General features: G+C 35.0%; 1 protein-coding gene across 2 annotated transcripts; it reads left to right on the top strand.

Annotated features, from left to right (window-relative positions):
- Positions 1-9,856: 9,856 nt before the first annotated feature.
- LOC145043948 (patatin-like protein 2) lies at positions 9,857-20,770 on the top strand. Of its 2 annotated transcripts, none has more exons than XM_078992724.1 (6): positions 9,857-10,182; positions 10,268-10,449; positions 11,738-11,930; positions 12,010-12,171; positions 12,245-12,547; positions 20,379-20,770. In XM_078992724.1, the coding sequence occupies exons 1-6, from the start codon at positions 9,967-9,969 to the stop codon at positions 20,601-20,603; spliced, it is 1,281 nt and encodes a 426-aa protein (XP_078848850.1). In that variant the 5' UTR covers positions 9,857-9,966; the 3' UTR covers positions 20,604-20,770. The 2 variants fall into 2 exon arrangements, with proteins under 2 accessions (XP_078848850.1, XP_078848851.1); XM_078992725.1 differs by lacking the exon at positions 20,379-20,770 and adding an exon at positions 13,893-14,534.
- Positions 20,771-23,006: the final 2,236 nt, after the last annotated feature.

Here is a 23,006-nt window from a genome sequence, read left to right as displayed (position 1 = left end):
ATGGTTTCTATATTACTACGGAAGGTGATACGTTTATTAGTAATAGTACACTGGTAAATTTGGATGAGCCTACTAACTACAAGGAAGCCATGGCGGGCCCAAATTCTGAAAAATGGAAAGAGGCAATGGACAACGAGATCCAGTCCATGTATGAAAATCAAGTTTAGAACTTGGTTGACAATGTACTAGGTCGAAAGATAGTTGGGTGCAAATGAATCTTCAAGAAGAAGACCGACATGGATGGAAAGATGCATATGTTCAAGGCACGGCTGGTTGCGAAGGGCTTTTATTCAAACCCCATGGGTTGACTATGATGAGACCTTCTCACCGGTGGTCACGATCAAATCTATTAGGGTTATGTTAGCTATCGCTGTATTCCATGATTATGAAATTTGGCAGATGGATGTCAAAACCGCTTTCCTTAATGGGAAGATGGATGAAGATGTTTACATGTGTCATCCAGAAGGTTTTGTAGATGCTAAATACCCCAATAGAGTGTGCAAGCTTAAGAAATCCATCTATGGATTGAAGCAAACATATCGCATATGGAATCTTTGCTTCGATTAGAAAGTCAAAGAGTTTGGTTTCTCTAGGAGTGAGGATGAGTCCTGTGTATATGTCAAAGCTATTAAGAGTATAGTTAGCTTTCTAGTTTTGTATGTCGATGACATACTGCTCATAGGAAACGATGTTCCGACGTTGCAGGAAGTTAAGTCTTGGCTTGGAAAGTGTTTCGCTATGAAGGATCTAAGGTAAGCTGCTTATATCCTCGGGATAAAGATCTAGAGAAATATGAGTAAAAGACTAATACGACTTAGTCAAAGAACTTACTTGGACAAGGTATTAAAACATTTTAGCATGGGGAATTCCAATAAAGGGGAGTTACTGATCTAGAGCAATACTAACTGCTTAGACATAGCAAAGGTTTGTTGCAACGTTCATGAGTACTCTTGAATTAGTATTTGAGTATTGGATTAAACCCATGCTCATTTGAATCAATTCATGGAATTCATCACGAGTGACTGTGAGACGATAGTATTGTATAATCTTTAAATCGAGATATATGAGTTATTGTTTACGAATTGGTTATGCATTGATAATACGCAAACGCATCGGTAACTTGGTGTCATAAAATGCATTGTTATGTACGATTTAACAAGTAAATAGTACAAGCATATAAGTCAAAGTTGATCTATTCCTTTTATCCTAAGGGGTAAAAGCGATATCTTGGGCCTCTCGAGGATTTTGTGTTTACTTATGTGCCGGGCCCGATCAAGACTGAATTGATGTGTTCAATTAAGTTCTATGTCAGACAAATTAGAAATCGGGAAACAAACTGTTGGACATTGAGAATGATTATGTTCCATGTCTTTGTCCACATGATATCTACCAGAACGGAGGATTACATGATCCCTTATCTTAAGGACGCGTCATTGATTAGGTCAAAGTTCTACAATGGTTTTTAAAAGCTACGATTGCTAGTCAAATTCTGAATTCATACTTGCAATTTTAGTTATTAGACTTATCCAAGTGGGAGACTATTGGATTAGGTGTCTAAGCCCATAACTATAATTAGTATGTACTTGATCTGATAATAGCATGGTCCTTTTGAGTTGCCTTCACCATAACAACTTGACATGGTGACTGTGGAGAGAGAGGTTATTTAATGATTTATTAATACATTATAAGAATAATATATTAATGAGAAATCATATTATTAAATTAGTATTTAATCTAAAATTAATTTGGTATTAATTTTGGGATTAAAGGAACTGATTAAAAGTTCGGTGACTGATATTGCAAATCAATGATAGTTGCACTATTGGGCCGATGGACTCCGTTTATAAGGGATGGACGAAATCTATAGGAGGCCCTACAAAATCATCCTAGGCCTTCCAGAAGGAAGGTTTATGGGCTGCTTGGAGCCTAAGTAAGGAATTAGGGTTTTACCAGGAAACCTTAGCAGCCACAAGTTTATAAAGACCCTTACACCTCTTGAAATCGGCAACTGCTTCACAGAAGAGAAACCCTAGCCGATTTCTGCTCCTCTCTCACTCATCCATTTCTCTTGGTGTTTGTGATTCCATTAGAGGTGCAACACGTGAGACACTCAAGCTTTCGAGAGTCAAGATCGTCATTGTATTACTTGTTATTACGAGATAACAAGAGAGGTAACAATCAAACCCTTGTTTTCATATTAATTTTGAAAATTGTATTCTAGTTTAGGGTTATTGCTTTGGAAATTCTTTTTGCATGTATTACTACAGAAACACTTACATATGATGCAATTAGGGTTGCATGAACATATAAGAATGTTGTTATGCTTTTTAGCAAGCAAAAATACCACATAACCATATGGGTCCCAAAGTTCAGATCACGAAATGTTGAACTTTGGGGGTGTTTGGGAGAGAATGGTGTGAGAAATGGAGTGATTTGCGCCTCTATTTATAGGGTGTGAATTGGTGCAACACGGAGTGTTTTTGGTTAGAACATGGAGTGTTGAAGTGCAACACAGAGTTTTTTAGGGCTGAACACGGAGTGTTGAAGCCAGGTGTCAGCATTTGGTGGCAAGGCGTGGGGAAGAAGCAGTGGTCAGGATTGTGCCACGTGTCACTCGCAGATTACTCCAAAAAACTAATTATCTTCTAAAATCCGTAACTTTCTCATACGAGCTCCATTCTTGACATAATTTTATATCCATGCAAAGGTATCGACGTGATCTACAACTTTCATTTATACTCCATCGACTAATTTTGAATTTATTTTTAAGTTTATATTTTAACAGACTAAGATAATTAAAGTCCGTTAAAAATTCGTAACTTTATCATCCAACGTCCGTTTTCGACTGTCTTTATATCATTGAGCTCCTATTAATGAGATATTAAATTCTCATTTAGGTTGTGTCGGCTAAAAATTGATCGATCTAAAATTTGATTTCCAGGCTGTGCACTGCTATGCTAAAACTTAGAAAAATCATAACTTTCTCATACAAAGTCAGATTTGGACGTTCTTTTTATGTACGTTCTCGATTTAAAATATACTATAACTTTCATTTAGATCACTAAGGCTAAAAAGTATTTTGTCAAAAAATTTACTTTTTACGTTATGCGGCATTGTGCCGGTTTTGTCATAAAACTTCGACGGATCATAACTTCTTTGTTATAAGTTAGATTTTAGCGTTCTTTATATGTACAAAATCCTTGTGACATATACTATAACTTGGTTAAGATTATTTATTCTAAATAATCTTCTATCAAGAAGTCATTTTTAACGCTTATTATCTCTAAATTGACTAGCTCGAATCTGCGAGTGTTACATACAGGTCTTATGCTTTCAGTAGTACGGACCAAATACTACCTTCCACACCTACATGTACCTTCCCCAAGGCCATGAATGATACCTCTAATTCACCCAACTAGAAATAGCATGATCCACAGAACACAATTCAAACTTAAATCCTAGACTATTCTAGGACTTCTCAATCCTCACCGAACCAGAAACTTAAATCAATCGTAGCAGGTTGCCCTATGTATGGAAGTTATAAACAAATAGAATCATATAGACTGTCAAATAAAGCTTCTACCCTAAACCACAACCAAACAAGGAACAAGAATAAGGCATAATCCATCATTCTAGGGCTATGTAACCCTAAAGATATACAACTTTGAAAGCATACACTTAGAAAATAATCATTTCAACATCAATTTCCAAGAATATATGGCTAATACATTGGGAATACTTACTTGAGCTCGACCGATTACGCGCATTGCACTCTCCCCATTTTACTTAAGAAAACCTTTTTAAGGAAAAACTAAAGTTTTGTTTCTTTTGAAAAAGGGTTTACAATTTCCGCGGTTTGAGTTCTGACACACCTAAGAGTGCGCCTGAATCCCTCAAACCAAGGTTCTGATACGAACTTGTAACAACCCAAAATTTCAGATAAAAATTTTCATTTAATATTCAGAAATCACAATCATATTTGTTTTCCCAATATTTCATTACATAAACTTTTTTCCATAAGATCAGAGTATCTAAAATAAGAAACGTGGAATACTGGAGAGTGTCTGCTGCGTCATCAAGCCGACTCTTGCCCTTAGACCCAGAAGTACCTAAAAACCCAACAAACTATAAGGAAATTCTTAGTGAGTTTCCCAAAATACACAAACATATAACCACATAATTCCATGAAGCATACATATATGATTGCCATGGACTCCCTCCATGGTCTTCATCCAGAATGCCATGGGCTACCCCCAAGGTCTTACACCCGTGGGTCATGGGCACCCCCATGGCCTTTACCACGTGTTATGGGTTCACTCATGCTCTTCACATAAGTCATAACATGCCAAATAACAAGCCATTACATACATAACTAATAAAATCTCATATCAAGTAATGGGCCGACATTAGTGCCTTCGATCCATTGGTATAGTGAGAAGACTCACCTCAGTCTGCTGATCACAATAGTTGCTCAACTACTAGCCATAGTCTCACACTGAAAAATATACAAATAACCCTAATTAGGATTAAGACACAACCTAGACGTGGGCCCAAAATCCTAAGTCCAAGTACCCCATGAACAGTCTAGACTCCGCCTACATAATATAATTATCTCTAATAAGCAATTTGTAATAACCACTCCGAGATCCTAAGCTAACTCCTCCACTGAATCTCAAAAAGGTTGAAAAGACCATTTTACCCCTCCATGGTCTTTAAGGTCCACAATTGACCGAACCCTAAAATTCAACGTAAGTCAACGCTCAAGTCAACAGTCCATGTTGACTAAACTCGTCGAGTGCATCTATGCGACTCGTGGAGTTCCTTCATTTTCTCTGAAGTATCGGGAAAAGCCAACTCAACTCATCGAGTTGTTTCATCAACTCGCCGAGGTGTAGCGCGTCCAGTTTATCGGGGAAAACCCTAGCTAATTCGTCGAGTTAGCTCATGCACTCGTCGAGTCCCTCTAGACCAATTTTCATTCAAACGATTCTAAGCATAAATAATGTCCCAAACTCTAGATCTGGCCTCCCAAGGCTGAAATACCACGTAAAGCTGCAAGCTTTACGTCCATGCACGACATCTAGGGCTCGAAATGCCATAATAAGCTTTATATGGGGTTTAATGCATAAAAGTTTGTCACTAGCTCGATAAATCTTGGATCTTTGGGTTCAAAGGACCTCATATATTCCAGATCTAAAGTTTCAACTTCATGTCATGGTCACATGACTCAATGACCAAAAGATGGATGAGAGAAAGCACTAAAACTCCTTAGAAAGAGATCTAATAAAAGAAATGATCAAGGTGGTAGCTTTTTCCTCCAAACAGAAGCTAACACTGGATCTAAAAGTCCTCCTCGTTCCAAGCCTTGTTGCTCTCCAACTTCCTTCCAAAAGTGCACAAGAATACCCAAATTTAGTTTCTCTCTCTCTTTCTCTCTCTCTCTCTCACACACACACACACATACACACACAACGAATGAAGCTTGATTAGGGTTTCTCACAGAGTGCTAGGGTGATAAGGGAGGTGGAAATGAAGGCTTAATGTCATTTAAATAGGACACAAACCCTAAAATTTAGGGTTTTCACACTTAGCACCTACTTGTCGAGTTGGGGTCCTCCAACTCGTCTAGTAGACTCTAAAAATCATGTGGCCATTAACTCCTTTACTTGGCGAGCTGGGGTATCCAACTTGTCGATTTTCTCTGACCTCATGAATGAAAATACATTAAATATTATACCTGGAAGTCGGGATGTTACACCAAGGCTCTGATACCAACTTGTAACATCCATAAAATTTCAGTAAAATTTTAAAGTTTTTCAAACATCCAAAAGCCATTAGTTATTATAAAAAGGTTTTCAAAATAGTTTCATATCAGAGTCCCAGAAACCATAAGTCCAAAACATGATGATGTGTACAGTCACGCCTTCTCCTTGCCAAAACATCTGAAGCAACTGAAACAATCAACTAAAATTATAAGCACAAAGCTTAGTGAGTTCTCCCAAAGTACCAACACACAAAAAGTAGCATATATACAAATAACAACATGCATATAGAGTCTTTAGTATGACTGGATTGCCCTCACCGATCCTGTAGTCTATCTAGCCGACTCTCAGAACCTTCAGCATGTCTGGTCCGTCCTCTCAGGTGTTCAGCATGTCTGGACCATTCTCCGGGCATTCGGCTTAGCTGATATGCCCTAATGGGTTTACAATCTATCCGGTCCACCCTGGGTCTGTTGGCCTTCAGCACAAAGTAGGTCTGCCTAGACGCAACCACACATATACAATCAACACATAAATATCATACGCTAGCTAGCATGTACAAACAGTCAAACTGATATAACAGATCACTAATCATAGAATCATCCTATATACTAGGATACCAACCTAACATGTCGCTAACATATCATCATCCTATATACAAGGATACCGACCAAATAGGTCACTAATCATATCATCATGCAATAAACAGGATAACAATCCAAAATGGCCGACATTGGTGCCTTCGACCTTGTTAGTACAGTGAGGAAAACTCACCTTGAACAACAAATAAATCCCACAATTGTTGCAATTTCTCTGAACCGTCTTCCACAAACTGAACCAAACAACTAAACCATGCTTTAATAGTTACCCATGGCAAAACCACCAAGCATTAACCCATAAATGGTCCCATTAACCAAACCCACAATTGGCCCAAGCCTATTGGGCTTAAACAAGGCCCAACTCTATTGGGCCTACTAAGGCCCAATTCACCATACAAGGCCCATTAGGGAAAGCTTAGTAAGGCAAGCCCAACCAGGAGTCCAATACTCTAAAATCCTTAGTCCATTATGAGCCCATGCCAAAAGATAAGTCCAAGACCAAACTACCCAACATTCAACGAGTCCAAAACATGTACAAGAGATGCTCACATCGTGAGATCGTGATTTCTTCCCAGAAACTTCCTCGAATATGCTCTTACGTCGTGGGGTCTTATCCCTCACGTCATGAGTCCATATCTAACAATAAATGAGCATTAAGCTCCTAATCCATTAAGCCTTGACATGGGACAGTCTAGAGGGTCTTCCTTCACCCAAGGACAATAAAAATCAAATATTTTTGGACATGCATGTCCAATACATGTCCCAACATCAGCTACGACACAAAATGAAGGAAAAAGGTCCAAGACTCAAACTTGGAGTCCAAAACCATGATCAAAATTCAGATTTAGAACTTATATGACTTAAGATACCATCATAATCTATAAAGTTGCCAACTTTATGGATTCCATGCATGATAACCAACATTACAAGCCATAATATGCATGGAAACTTAGATCTAGCAAGCAAAGAAATGAAAGGCATGAGCTTGAGGACCTACAAAGGTCCAAAAGCTCCAGGACCAGCTGCTGAAGCAACTAAAAGCTAACAAATGCACCACCAATTATAATTTTCTTCTTCCAAGGGTTTCAAAGCTTCAAAATCTCTAGAATAACACAAAGAATGACCAACAACATCAATAGGGGTTGAGATTAGGGTTTCTAGAGGTCTTGGGAGTGAAAGAGGCCAAGGATAAGCAACCCTAATCATCTCATACCTTTAAATACCTGGAAATTAGGGTTTTGGTGCATTAGACGCTCCTAACATCGTGAGCACTTCATGCTCACGTTGTGAGCCTTAAATTAGCTTGGTTTACAAGTCAACGATCACTCACCTGAACTACTCTAACTTCAAACAACCATAACTTCTTCATTTCAACTTCGTTTTTGGCGTTCTTTATATCCACAGAAAGGTGGTGAGAAGCTCTACACATCTATACAATTATCCTCACCTCAAAATCTTCTAAACAAAAATCCAAATTCATAAAGAGCTCGAACTGCCACTTTACTGATATACCCCTTGGCTCCAAAGCACAACCCGAACTCCCAATCATCTCAATTATATTATTTGTACCTAAATGGATATAGATCTCTCTTTTCCAAAGGCCCTAAGCCTTATGATAATCTATCTTCAGGCCATAGTCCTGAAGTAGGAAAACTATTCAGAATAGGGCGTTACAATCTAACTAAGGGACTAACTGTACATTGGAATTGAAACCACAAAAATCAACCATGCAAAAAAAAAAGGAATGAAAACCAAAAATCTAGAAAAGCACATGTATTTTTTTTTCTTATAATCATAAATCACAATTTTACTAAAAGAAAGACAAAAATTACGAATTTGGTCTCTGCGGTATTCAAAAAACTTTGGATAGGGTCCAAATGTTTCCAAGTTGCATGGATGGTCCAAAATCAAGAATTTCCTTTGGTTTTGGTCCCTGGAGAATTTGAAAGGACTCTTTTACCCTTTTGATTTGTTTTTTCCATTTTCTTAATTAACTAAAAGTATTTAAATATTCAGAAAATAATAAAAAATAATATCCTACCCCACCCCACCTTACCACTCCATCGATAACCCCATCTCTCATTCTCTCTCACACACATATAAACAAACATAGAACACAAATCCCACCATCATAAAAATAACCCAAAATCGACTTCATCCTGAAATACAAGAAGAAAACCCTAAATTGGTGGTGGTAGGTTTAAATTTAAGAGACAATTGAAGCCCTTCTTGGTTATTTTATTGATTTTTCGTCTGTTGAGGGACCTGTTGCTTCTTCTCTATGTCATCACCGACGACTGAAAGGGGAGGAGGAGAAGATGAGTTGTTGTTGTTGTCTACTATGGTTAAAGGTGCAACAACGGTGGTGGTCGTTTGTTGATGTTGACGGCGATGGAGGAGGATGTAGCAATGGAGCTCAGCCAATAAAACCAAGACGAAGCCAAGAACCACAACAAGATAGACCACAAGGACTAGGGTTAACCCCATCATCATTTTTCACACCGTGTATGTGAAAGAATGTGAGAATGGGGAGTATCACCGTTCAATATTGTGGTAATAAATGGCAGACTCAAGGTTTTGACGGGAAAATGGTGGTAGGGTGAACGCAAAGAAGGAATCTTGATTCTTTTAAGTTACGGGGATTGTTGAGGGGAATACAGTTCGATCATGAAGACATTTTTGTGAAAATGTCATGATGATAATTATAAGTTGTAAGAAAGAAGAAATTTGTATAGATCGTACATATCCAGTATTCAATCAATGGAGTCAGAGAACCGTGAAGGAGAATTCATGGATAGTACAGATCTAGGTTGAGCAAATCTTGGTTTTTTTAAACAATCTTCATATTATTTTTATGTGTGTTTCTTCAATTTCAATTTTGACTCAGTGAACAAAAACACAGATGTAAATCATGGTTTTCTTCTTATTTTAATTTCAATTTTGGTTGTATATGTTTGTCTCTTCAATTTCAGTTTGATTTTATTTTTGGTTGTGTATTTGTGTTCCTCTTGATTTCGATTTGAAGGGCTTCAATGGTTTCAATGTAGTTGTTTGAAAGGCCTGTGTATGTATGTGTTTATGTCAACATCAGAGAGAGAGAGAGAGAGAGAGAGAGAGAGAGAGAGAGAGAGAGAGAGAGAGAGAGAGAGAGAGAGAGAGAGAGAGAGAGAGAGAGAGAGAGAGAGAGAGAGAGAGAGAGAGAGATTTTATTTTTTTTTTATTATTTTTTAAATATTTAAATATTTAAGTTAATAAAGAAAATAGAAAACTTAAATAAAAATGATAAAAGAGTCAATATTTCAAGTTGTTTATGGACTAAAACCAACAAAAAATTATTGATTTTGGTCTATTCGTTCAAGTTGAAATTTATTAAAGGTTATCCAAAGCTTTTTTTTGAATACCATTAATTTTGTATTTTTGTCTAAAAGAAAAAATAAATAAAAGAAAAAATAAATAGTTTGTATCTCATGCAGATATATAAATTATTAGGTTTCATATTTGCAGAAGTGCCTCGAACTCAATGACTCACCATTTCCCTCCTTCCTCAATTTCGCTCGCTGTTTAATTTAACCTCCCATAAAAACACCAATTTTCCGATTAAACTAATGGACTCTACTTCCTACTCCGGCGTCATTTCCAAGGCTAATCTCGCAATCGTTTCGCTTGTTTTCACAACCGTAGCCTTGCAACTCCTCACTGTCAACTGCGCCACCGCCGGAATATCCAAAACCAGCATCGTCACTGTTCTTAGCCTCGACGGCGGTGGCGTCCGTGGCATTATTCCGGCAACCATACTTTCATTTCTTGAATCCAAGCTTCAGGTATACATGTTTATTAGTTAGATCTGATGAACATACAAAATAATTTTACAATCGAGCTGTGTTTTATGTATATTTTCTCCGGCAGGAAATTGATGGACCTGAGGCACGAATTGCGGATTACTTTGATGTCATCGCCGGAACAAGTACCGGAGGATTGATGACGGCGATGCTTGCTGTTCCCGGTGATGATAATCGTCCTCTCTACTCTGCAAATGATATTAGTAACTTTTACTTTTATCATTCTCCAAGGATTTTTCCTCTAATAAGGTAAATCGTTTAATTAATTAAACCCTTCAATAAAAATGGTTGTTTGTTTATTAATTATTAATTATCAATTTTGAATTATTGAGTGGGATATAATACAAAATCATGGATATAAAATCTTAATATATATAATTATGAAAGATAAAATGTTGGGATAATTGATAAATAAACGTGTGTTGGAATAGTGTAAACATGCACGTGAATGTGAATTGTCGCGTTGCTTAAAACTATTAGACTGGTGGAGTGCTACTGCAGCTTGGTACTCACGGAGTGTGCAAATGTAATCTCAATTTTTGTTTCTTATTTTGTTGTTTTATTATAATGTTAGTTTGTTTTGTAAATGACTAAATGAGTAATGGAACTTTTTATATGAATAATAATTAAGTTGGTTTTTTTTTTTGGCTTCATGTACAACTTCAAAAGGGCCAAATATAAAAATACTACATATTTATGTTCTTTTAATCAATTATTTTGGCCAATTTTTATTTATAAAAACCAATGTAGAGTTATGTCTATAGAAAATAAGCACAGTAGTTTTTTTTTCGGTTTAATCACTAAAATAATTTTTTTTTTCTACTTTAACTATTTAAAGATTAGTTTTTTTTTTTTTTTTTTTTTTTTTTTTTTTTTTTTTTTTTTCAAAAGAACTATGAATTTTTACGATATTAAATAGCAAAAAAACAATCGGAACGTTTTTTTTGGTTAAAGATGTTTTTATAAGAAAAAAAAAACTCAAAAGTTTTAATGGTTAAGTAATAAAAAAGTCTTTCTAGTGGGCAAATTGAACATATTCCACACTATAATGTTTTCATATAATTCAAAATGGATTTTTTTTTTATAAAGAAAAACAAACTCTCAATGATTAAAAATAGGAAAAAAAAATCTTTCAATAATTAAGGTGGATAAAAACCAAAATCTATTGGTTTTAATATAATTCGGTCAATTTTTACCTATTCATTTTAATATAACTTTTTATTCATTTAACGACGAAAATCAAATAGGGACAAAAAGTACATTTAACAAGCTCACTCTTTTTCATGCATCATGTCGACAAACAATTCCACATCCATTTTTATTAGATAGACTTGATCAAATATCATCGAGAAGACATGTTGGTAGCTTCAATATCTTGTAACATGTACAAAAAGACAATTTTACACTAAAAAAATTTCTACATTAAAACAATTTGCATTTGTAATCATTTTTTTTTTGCATGATTAATTTTCAACGTCCATCCCATATTATTATGACAAAAAATTTGATCAACTTGCCACTTTGATCATGAAATCAGCCGCATCAAGTTCTTAAATGCTGTAGCAAATTTCTTTGGGGGAGTCATCGGACCAAAATACGACGGCGAATATCTCCGATCAATAACCAGACAGATATTGGGAAACGCAACTCTCAAACAAACGATAACAGACGTAATCATACCAACTTTCGACATCAAACGCCTTCAGCCGACGATCTTCACCACCGACGATGTAATCTCCGATCATCTCTTACTCTTTACATTTCTCATGATTCATCAACAATCCGTAATTGTTTCGTTGATTTGTTCAGGCAAAAGAGTTCGCCTGGAAAGATGCTTTTCTATCGGACGTATGCATAAGCACCTCCGCCGCTCCGACGTATTTCCCGCCTCACTATTTCGAGACCACAGACGCCGAAGGAGCTACGCGTACATTCGATCTGATCGATGGCGGAGTTGCAGCAAACAATCCGGTAAGTTAAACTCGTTGAATCAAAAGTGAAAATATGGATGAATCGGAATCATTGTGTAAATGGCGATTTACAGACGCAAGTAGCGATAACGCATATCATGAAGGAAGTGATGATCAGAAAACACAAGTTCTCCGATCTGGAGTCCGTCGACAGCAGGAGGATGCTTGTGCTTTCGCTTGGCACCGGGATGCCGAAACGCTCCGAGAAATATAATTCCAGGAGAGCTTCACGATGGGGTTTGGTGAATTGGGTGTTCGACAATGGTTCTTCTCCCATAATTGATATCTTCATGGATGCAAGCTCTGATATGGTCGATATTCATGTCTCGACTCTCTTCAGATCCCTCAATGCTGAAAAGAATTATCTACGCATTCAGGTATGTGCGTCTTAAAGACATACAACACTTCTTATCCACGTCAACACTGAATTACACGTAAAATGACATGATAAAAAACCTATTAACATGCAAGTAAATCATGATATTTGTTGATATAATGCAATGTTTTAAAAATCAGTTTTTGTAGTATCAGTTTGGTGGTGGATTTCTGTTTCAACCGGATCAACTATCGATATAATCAAAATTTTTTGCTACATTTAACATTAGTGTGCGCCGACCTTCGAGTTATACCACGAAGCGTTCAATTTTCTTACCAAATGTGTTTTTTTTAACGGGTTAAGTAAATTCAACTATATAAACTTAATAAACCGGTTCAAACGGTTTTTTAACGGATTTATTACACTAGAACAACCCGATTTTTGAAAAAACCGTCTGATTCGATTCAGTCTAAAAACTGACATAAAATCGATCCTTACTTCTCGGTCCCACCTGGTCAATCAGTTGCTTCGAACCAGCTATTAAAACATTGCTATGATATTGTAAGGGTGGACGGAAAAATTTCATCCCAACTCATTCAACAACTTGCTCTTATGTTACCTTCATATCAATTTTTTTTCTTTTCATTTTTATTTTTTCCAACTCACAACACATGAAAGTCTATCTTTTCCAACACAATCAACACACTTACATTATCACCATTTTTTATTTAACTAAATTACAAAATATACAATAAAATAAAACATATCATTATTTTTTTCTTTAAAATAAACTTTTTGCTAATTTATAGCAAAAGAAAATTTTTAAAATAATATTAAAAATAAACTTTAATTAAAAAATGACACTACAAAAAAAATACACGATAATTATAAAACACGATAAATAAAAAAAATACTTTTAAAAAAGACAATATAATTAAAATCATAAAACGACAATTAAAATTAACTAGTTATCTAGAGTTGAAATGTAAGCATGTTCAATATAATCAATAAGATTATATCGAACCTGGTGGTGGGTTTCAGCATTATGCAATTCATGTATCATTTATGGGTCATTAACATCGTCGGGGGAGGGGGTCGGGCGGATGCACAGGAGATATCGCAACACCTTCATCTTTCAATATCATATTACGTAGTATAATACAAATATACATTATATCCCTTGTTCTCTTCTCTGACATAGCCCATGCATACATTTTTAATATATCTTCAAGTCCTTTAAAGACCCTAAAAGCACGTCCTACGTCATTTCTGGTTGATTCTTATGGCGCCTTGAACTGTTTCTTTTTGTTAGTTACTATATGTGGATATGTCTTTACAAATATAGCCCATGTTGAATATATTCCATCTACAAGATAGTAACTATGCTTGTAGTGTTCATCATTCAGATAAAAAGAGCAATCGTGTCCTGTTACATGATATTTCTCATCAAACATTAGTGATTGGCAAAGGACGTTCATATCATTACTCGAATCGCCTACACTATATAATGCACGTCAAAATTATCAATCTTGTGATGTCACCACATCTAGTATCATTGTTGGATATGGATGGTCACCTCACCTGTATTGGCCTCTCAATTCTGTTAGACAATTCTTCAAACTCTAGTGTGTACAGTCAATGCTACCAAGCATTCCAAGGAATCTATGTCTAGTTGCATGTGCTTCATATAAAAGTTGAATGTTAGTGGATGTTGGACGACGTAAATATCCAGGCTTATACATTTGGACAATACCATAGCAAACGTTTTGAAGAGTTTCACAAGAAGTTCTTTTTGACATATTTAGATACTCATCTAATGAGTCTGGGTTATAACCCTTCGCTACTTGATGTATTATTGATGAACATTTTTGTAGAGCGTTGAAACTTCTATGATTTGTTGCATCGAATGTTATTTGAAAATAGGGATAATTCATCTCGAGGTCACCAACAAGTTGCATAAACAATACTTTGCTGATATCGAACCTTCTATCGAATTGCTCATTAGCATAGGTTGGATCATCCACAAAGTAATGTCAGTTTAGTAGTTGTTCAGCCTCCAAACGATATCTTTGGATTGTGTTTATCCTTTGAATGTTGCTTGAACTAGCATTGTTCTGAAGTAGATGTTGTGTAGTACAAGATAATGCAGGTAACAAATTCTCATTGATAAGTTCATCGCCAGATGATGAACTATAGTAATTATCTTCAATTACTATTTTCCGAACGTTTGGATTCACTTTGCATAGAGATAAAAGATAGAGAGGAAATAGATTTCAGAGGTATGTATAAAGAGAAAATATAGTAATTATGAAGGATATATATATATATATATATATATATATATATATATATATATATATATATATGTATGTATGTATAAAGTTACATATAGAGAATCTTTTGAAGAAGATAAAGGAAAAAAAGGAAGAACAAAAAGATAAAGAAAAAGATCATCTAAAAGATAAAAATAAAACATTCTGAATTCCATGGGTTCTACAACTCTCAACCACATTTAATTGCAATTTGTCATTTTTTTTCAAGCACCATAAGTAAAATACCTTCATTCAAATGATCACGCAATTAGAGAAAATACTGCATATGTTGGTTCTCTATCTCCTACTCCAACAGTTGAGCTTTCTACTTTTCATTACCTTAAAAAATGCATAATTTTTCTTCTAGATACTGTTGTCTTTGTTCCACCTCTATTCTGGTTGCAGTGTTGATGCCGAGAATTCCGTTGACTAGATCAAATATTTCATTTTGTATTGACGATGTTGATGACACTTTATTTTCTCTTCTTTTTTCTCTAAGGCGGTGAGTTTTAGACATTAAACAACTGTTGTTGTTGGGGGAACCTTGGAGGATATTGTACAACAAAAGATATTGTGTAGGCGTCAGATGAAAATATTTTGGTTCGTTTTGAAGAAGAAGACAAGAAGTCTTCACTAGATTTTTTAACCAACGCCCATTTTACGTGGTTTTTCAACCACTCCCAAGTTTTTTCGTGAGGAAAAGCTTTATGATTACTAGTCATTTGATACTCGCTTTGTGTATCTTTTAAAACATCAACCACAAATCTCTTACTAGCCAAACTGTTCATCCTACGGTTGTAGATGTAGTTAAAATATTTACATTTCTTTTGAAGGTCTTTCCATTTAGAGTTTACTTGGTGCCGTGATCAATCTGAACCTCCCAGTAGGACATTAAAATGCTCTAGAACACATCTGACCTTTTTTGATTTTCTCGTTGTTTATCTTTAGAAACATTGACATATGCCCAAACCAAAGCCAAATTTTCACATTCCACATATTTCTTTGATTTCTAGCGCCTTATATAATTGCATTTTTTTTTCCCAGTAACGGGTGGCAATTCTTCACTGGCTAGTTCGTCGTCTTCTTCATTTCTTTTAGAAATCGGGTTGTCATTAGTATTGTTAGATTCTACGTTCTAAGGATCATGAAACTAGAAAGTCTTAGGATGAGAAGATTTGAATTGGGTTTTTGGAATACTTTGAGAAAACTGCATAAAAGGATTATAACCCGGATTTTCCTCTGAAAGAGTAAATGTGTTGTAAGATTGTTGCACTGGGAAATAATGTTGTGGATAGTTTCAGTTTTTTTTGGTAGTTTTGGTATTGTTGATAGTTTGAGTTTTGAAATCCTGGAGAAGAAAATGGAATATCTTGACTCTAACCACATTGCATGGATTTACATCTTTGGCTAGATTTGACTTAGCTTTGTCTTTGAATGCATTAAAGGTAACCGAAGCGGAAAGTATTTTTAGAGAAATTTATATAGAATTGACTAAAGTGGGATATGTTGATAAATATATAAAATAAATAAATAAATAAATAAAACAAAAAGAAAATGATCTTCATGGGTTGCATGAAAATTCAAGCAAGAGAATTTATTTGCCTACCTTTTCTGTTTTCATGCAACCTGTAAAGACCAAAACTGCCTTTTATTTATTTTTTACTTGTATAATTTTGTATATATTTATCAAGATATCCAATTTCACACAATTATATATAAATTTTTATAAAAAAACTTTCCGATTCAGTGACCTTCAATGGATTACTAAGACAAAGCTAAACAAACAGGTTCTATTCAAAGACATAAATCCACACAAGACGGTTCAAGTCAAGATATTTTGTTTTCTTCTACAAGATTTCATAACCTAAACGATCAACAATACTAAAACTACTAACAAAACCAAAACTATCCACAACATTATTTCTTGGTGCAACAATCTTACAATGCATTTAGTCTTTTAGAGGAAAATCTAGGTTATAATCTGTTTATGTAGTTTTATCAAAGGGTTCTAGAAACCCAATTCCAATCTCCTCATCCTGAGAATTTCTAGTTCTGTGATGCTCATAACAAAGAATATGACCGGTCTAATAAAGACCTAAATGCCAAAAGAAACGAAGAAGACGACAAACAAGCCAACAAGGAGTTACAACCCATTACTAAGAAAAAAACACAACTATACAAAACAACAAAAGTCAAAGAAATGGTTGGAACTTGAAGAATTGGATTTGGTTAGGGCATATGTCATTGTTTCTGAAGATAAACAGTATGGAAATCAACAAAGGTTGGATGCATTTTGGAAACAGATTCTAGAGCATTTTAATGTTCATCTGGGAGCTTCGGATCGGTCATGATGCTAAGTAAACTCCAAATGGAAAGACCTTCAAAAGAAATCTAATGATTACAACTTCATATACAATCATACAATGAACCATCTAGCTAGCGGGACATCTGAGGCTGAAGTATTAAAAGATACACAAAGTGAGGATCGTGAAGAATTGGTGTTGGTTAAGGCATATGTCATTGTTTGTGAAGATAAACAATGTGGAAATCAACATAGGTCGGATGCAATTTTGAAGCGGATTCTAGAGCATTTTAATTTTCAACTGGGAGGTTTGAATCGGTCACGATGCCAAGTAAATTCCAAATGGAAAGACCTTCAAAAGAAATGTAATGATTACAACTTCATCTACAACCATATGATGAACAGTCTATCTAGCGGGACATCTAAGGCTGAAGTATTAAAAGATACACAAAGTGAGGATCGTATGACTAGTAATCATAAAGCTTTTCCTCATGAAAAAGCTTTAGAGTGGTTGAAAGACCACGTGAAATGGGAGCTAGTTAAAAAAACTGGTGAAGAGTCCCCACCCCTTCTTCAAAACGAACCAAAACATTTTCATCGAACGCATACAACAACATCTTCCGATGCACAATATCCTCCTAGATCCCCCCCCCCCCCACAACAGTCGTTTGATGTTGAAAACTCACCAACTCAAAGAGAAAAAAAAGGAAAGAAAGTGACCTCGACATCGTCAATACATAATGAAATATTTGATCTCATCATTGAGATTGCCGACATGAACATTGGAACCAGTACAAAGGTGGAATAGAGAGAACGATATGAGGAAGAAAAATTATGCATTTTACATGCTAATGAAGAATAAAAAGCTCAATTGTTGGAGTGCATGATAGAGAGCTAAGAAATGCAGTATTTTCTCCACCCACATTATAATTTGAATGGAGGTATTCTGTGCATGATGCTTGAAAAGAAACAAAAAATTACAACTAAATATGTTTGGGAGTTATAGAACCCATGAAATTCATAATTTTTTCTATTTATCTTTTAGAGGATCTTTATCTTTATCTTTATCTTTTTTTTTTTTCAAAAGATTCTCTCTCTCTCTCTCTCTCTCTATATATATATATATATATATATATATATATATATATATATCCTTCATAATTACAATATTTTCTCTTTATACAAACCTCTAAAATACATTGTCTCTCTATTTTTATCTTTATACAAAAATGAATCCAAACGTTCGAAAAATAGTAATGGAAGATAATCATTATAGTTCATCATCACACGATGATTTGATCAACGATAATTTGTTACATGCATTATCTCGTACTATACAACAAATGTTTCAGAATAATTCTAGTTCAAGAAACATTTAAAGGAGACACACAATCGAAAGAGATTGTTTAGAGGCTGAAAAACTACTAATCTCACATTACTTTGCAGATGATTCAACCCATGTTAACGAACAATTCCACAAAAGGTTCCATATGAGAAAAGGTTTGTTTATGCGACTTGTAGGTAACCTGGAGATGAATTATCCCTATTCTAAAAAAAAGGATGCAACAAATCAAAGAAGTTTCGGTGCGCTACAAAAATGTATATGAACAATATGTTAGGGAAGGGTCATAATCTAGACTCATTAGATGACAATCTAAATTTGTCAGAAAGCACTTCTCATGAAACTCTTCAAAACTTTTTCTATGGTGTTGCCCAAATGTATAAGCCTGCATATTTACACCGTCCAACATCCACTAACATTCAACTTTTATATGAAGCACATGCAACTAAACATGGATTCCTTGGAATGCTTGGTAGCATTGACTATACCCATTGGATTTAGAGGGCTTGTCCAATGGAATTGAGAGTCCAATGCATGAGGGGTGACCATCCGTATCAAACAATGAAACTAGAAGAGGTAACGTCACAAGGTTTATGGTTTTGACATGTTGGTGTAGGCGGTTTGAATAATGATTTGAATGTCCTCTACCAATCACCACTGTTTCATGATAAATATCATGGAACAAGACCTGGTTGTTCATTTTATCAGAATGGTGAACACTACAAGCATGGTTACTATCTTAAGGATGAAATATATTCATCATGGGCTATATTTGTAAAGACATATCCACATATAATAACCGACAAAAAAAACAGTTCAAGGTGGCACAAGAATCAATAAGAAAGGACGTAAAATATGCTTGTGGGGTCCTTAAAGGACGTTGGGACATATTAAAAATGTCATCATAAACCATGTCGGCGCTGAGAAAAAACAATATAATATGCATTTGTATTATACTACAAAATATGATACTGAAAAATGAGGGTGCTGCAATATCTCCTGTGCATCAGCTCGACCCCCCCCCCCCCCCCCCCCCCCCCCACAATGACGAAGTTGATGTGTCATAAATAATTCATGAATTGCACGATGCTGAAATCTACCACTAGCTTTGATCCAATCACCGATCACATTAAACATGCTTAAATTCCAACTTTGCATAACCAATTAATTTTAATTATCGTTTTAGGATCTTAATTATGTTGTCTTTTTGAAGTGTGTTTTCTTAGTTATCGTGTATATTTTATTTGTAATGTGAGTTTTTTTATCAAACGTTATTTGTAATATTATTTTAGAAATTTTTTTGTTTTAAATTAACAAAAGTTTATTTTACAAATAATCTTATGTTTTATTTTATTTTATATTTTCTAATTTAATTAAATAAAATTAGTGATGTGGCAAGTGGGTTGAGTAGATTGGAAAATATAGGATTTCTATGTGAGTTAAATAGGTTGGAAAAGTAGGATTTCTATGTGTTTTAGGTTTAGAAAGATGAAAAGAGAGAAGAAAGAAAAGATGATGTGATAATGAGTTGGGAGGGAATGATTTCATCCACCCTAATAAGAAAAACAAATGGATAGTATATTACTATTCTTGCATTTAACCCAATGAGAATTAGATAAACATTTAAGAGGTTTTGTTAGTTTCCTATTAAGTGCTATCCAGATAAATAACGCTCAAATAAATATTTGAGAAAATGATTACGCACCTAGAGAAATAGAAAAAATAAAAATTAAAGAATAAACTTGGTCATTTTGTAAAATGTCCCAAATTATTTGGAAAAACCTCATTAAGATTTTCTTTATTAAACCGCAATATCCGCATAAGTGATTTCAATATTGAGTAAATTATATAAAAAAAGAAAGCATCATTACATTGCTAAAGTAAGGTCTTTCAAGCTTGAATGGTCATATAATTGTGTATTTTTGAATTTTGGTAGGAAGACAACTTGATAGGAGACACGTCATCAATCGATATTGCGACAGATGAGAACATGAAGGCACTTGTAGATGTAGGAATAAAACTGTTGAATGAGAAGGTGTCAAGAGTAGATTTAGAAACTGGAATTTTTCAAGAAGTCGAAACAGAAGGGACAAATTCTGAAGCTTTGACACGGTTTGCAAGATTGCTTTGTGAGGAGCGAAAGCATCGCCAAAGTAAATAATTTATACTATTTTGCTATCATAGTGTTGAACATAAGGTGGTTGTTTAATTATTTTGAATTCAAAGTAGTAGGGATTAGTGATGAGTTTACGGGGCTAGTCCTAAGGATTTAAAAATCATCAAATTCGCTGGACGAGTCAGAAAAAATGATCCTTATCGTTATTATAATTTTTATTTTTAAATAAACATATATACATATATAATATAATAAAAAATTGGGCCACAAGAAAAATATTAGGCCCTATGCAGTTGTCTACTTTGCCCTTCTCTGAAAGCCTCCATGTAGTTTATATAATTAAAAATTCCTTTATTTTTTATTTTATTTATTTATTTTTTAAAACAATCATGTAAATTATTTGCATTCGATGGATTTGAGTAGGCCTAACAATGGAGCGGATTTTGACCCTGATTTGATCCAAACCCTTAATAATTATATGGGTTTGAAACATAGTTTTTAATCAATTTACCTGCTAACGATCCGTACTGGCTAACCCTTCTGTTAAAAGGGTCGGGTGTGGATCATCACCTATCCGCTCCGTTTATAAATTGCCCCATATAAATTTTAGAATTATACATTTATATTTTATACCGCCTAAAGTTTACTTTTAATCTCAATCAAAAGTCTGAAGGGAAAAGGCCAAAGACCAAACGGTTTTTACATAGGACTTGAGGACTGGACTTCTAGACTTCTAGTTTTCTACCAATCATCATGATGTAATATCATCTATATTTCATAAAGCAACCACCAATTTTATTTATAATTCAATAAAATTATTTATCAACCGGGAGAAAGTTTGCAGTTGCTATTCTCTATCAATGCGATCGACGGTCAAAAACCAATCAGAAGTTACTACAATAATGATTTCAATTCCAATTGAAAGTCCTTAAGTACGTAATGCGTTTTCTAAATCAACATATGTTTTATTTAATAAATGTTATTTTAAGAATTAAGTAAAATGTGTTTGATTATTCAAATAAACATACAGGTTACGGGTCAGGTTTGGATATTTGTTGATTCGGTGGATAAGGGTTTGCATTTGATTATTCAAAACCCTACAGGTTACAAAACGTGTTTGTGTGACACCCCAGGAGCAGACGATGGAAACGTCCGGAGGCGGGTGACCTCATTGTGCAGTATCATAACAATTGAATATAAATGAAATAGAGTAATCCAAACATCATACATTTAGTATCATAACAATTGAATATAAATGCTCGGACTGCTGATACTAAAAGTCCCCGTGCTAAACAATCAACTAATACCCTAATTAATAATTAAGTCAATTTCAAAATTGTGGTCCCTGACCCAACACCTTCAACCTCTATAGTAAAAAAAAACTATCTAACCTTTTCCCTTATTGGGCCCAACTAGGTTAGCCCAATAACCTATGGTGGTCCAAGACCTAATAATGGCCCAACCCATAAACATAAGGTCCAACTATGACCCAACAGATACAAGGCCCAAAGTAAAAATGGAGTCCAAGTCCAAAAGAAGGCCCAAAATGAAAAGATCTCAACCACATCATACACCCTACATACCATTCGTACGCACCGTGTACTCGTGCTGATTTGATCTTTGGTCTGCTGACCTAGTATGTGCAACGTACTACGGAGTACTGTCCGACATATTGGCCAAAGTCCCAAACTCCAACTTAGGGTTTTATTCCCGTAATACCTTTTCATCCAACTTCAGATCTAAGTCTTGTGGAATGTCTTAATCCATAAATTCTTGAATTTGGAGCCTTTGCAATGCTCAAAAGATCCATAAACCTTATTTTTAGCATTCTACTTTCCTAAATGGACATAAACACTTGCATGGTTGATCTACAACCATTAAGATGCTAACTTTATGGACTAGGGACCTTAGCAACATCAATATAAGCAACTCCTAACTTCTGGAGTGGAGTTAAACCACTAGATCTAAGCATACAAGGAGAAATTTCCAAGCTTTATACCTCAATGAACCTTGAAATAGTGTATGAAGTTTGGATCTACAAGCTCTCCTTTTACTAAGGCTCCTTTTCCCAGGCTCTTCTTCCTCAAATCTCACCAACAAGCTCTAAAAACCCACACAAGAGGGTCAAATCTCCCAAGCAGGGGATACAATTTCGAAATAGGACTCAAAGGGCTATGGAGGCTGAGAAATTAGAGGATCAAGGTTCATAATGTTTTTTAAATAGGATCAAAACCCTAAATTTTAGGGTTTGTCCCCTGCATGCGTATGCCCTACGTACGAGAAGTACACCCCATGTACTCCTAAAGTTTCTGAAGTTGGCAAAACTGCCCCCTAGGGACCAAATCTACAAAATATTTATATACTAAGGGTCAAAATGAAAGTACCTTGAATCGGGTGTTATATTAAAATAATCGTATCTTTTGCATACGAACTCCGTTTTGGACTTTC

This window comes from Lactuca saligna, chromosome 4 (genome assembly GCF_052625555.1).
Source record: "Lactuca saligna cultivar CGN05327 chromosome 4, ASM5262555v1, whole genome shotgun sequence".
Lineage (NCBI taxonomy): Eukaryota > Viridiplantae > Streptophyta > Magnoliopsida > Asterales > Asteraceae > Lactuca > Lactuca saligna.
This window is presented reverse-complemented; position numbering and strand designations above follow the sequence as displayed.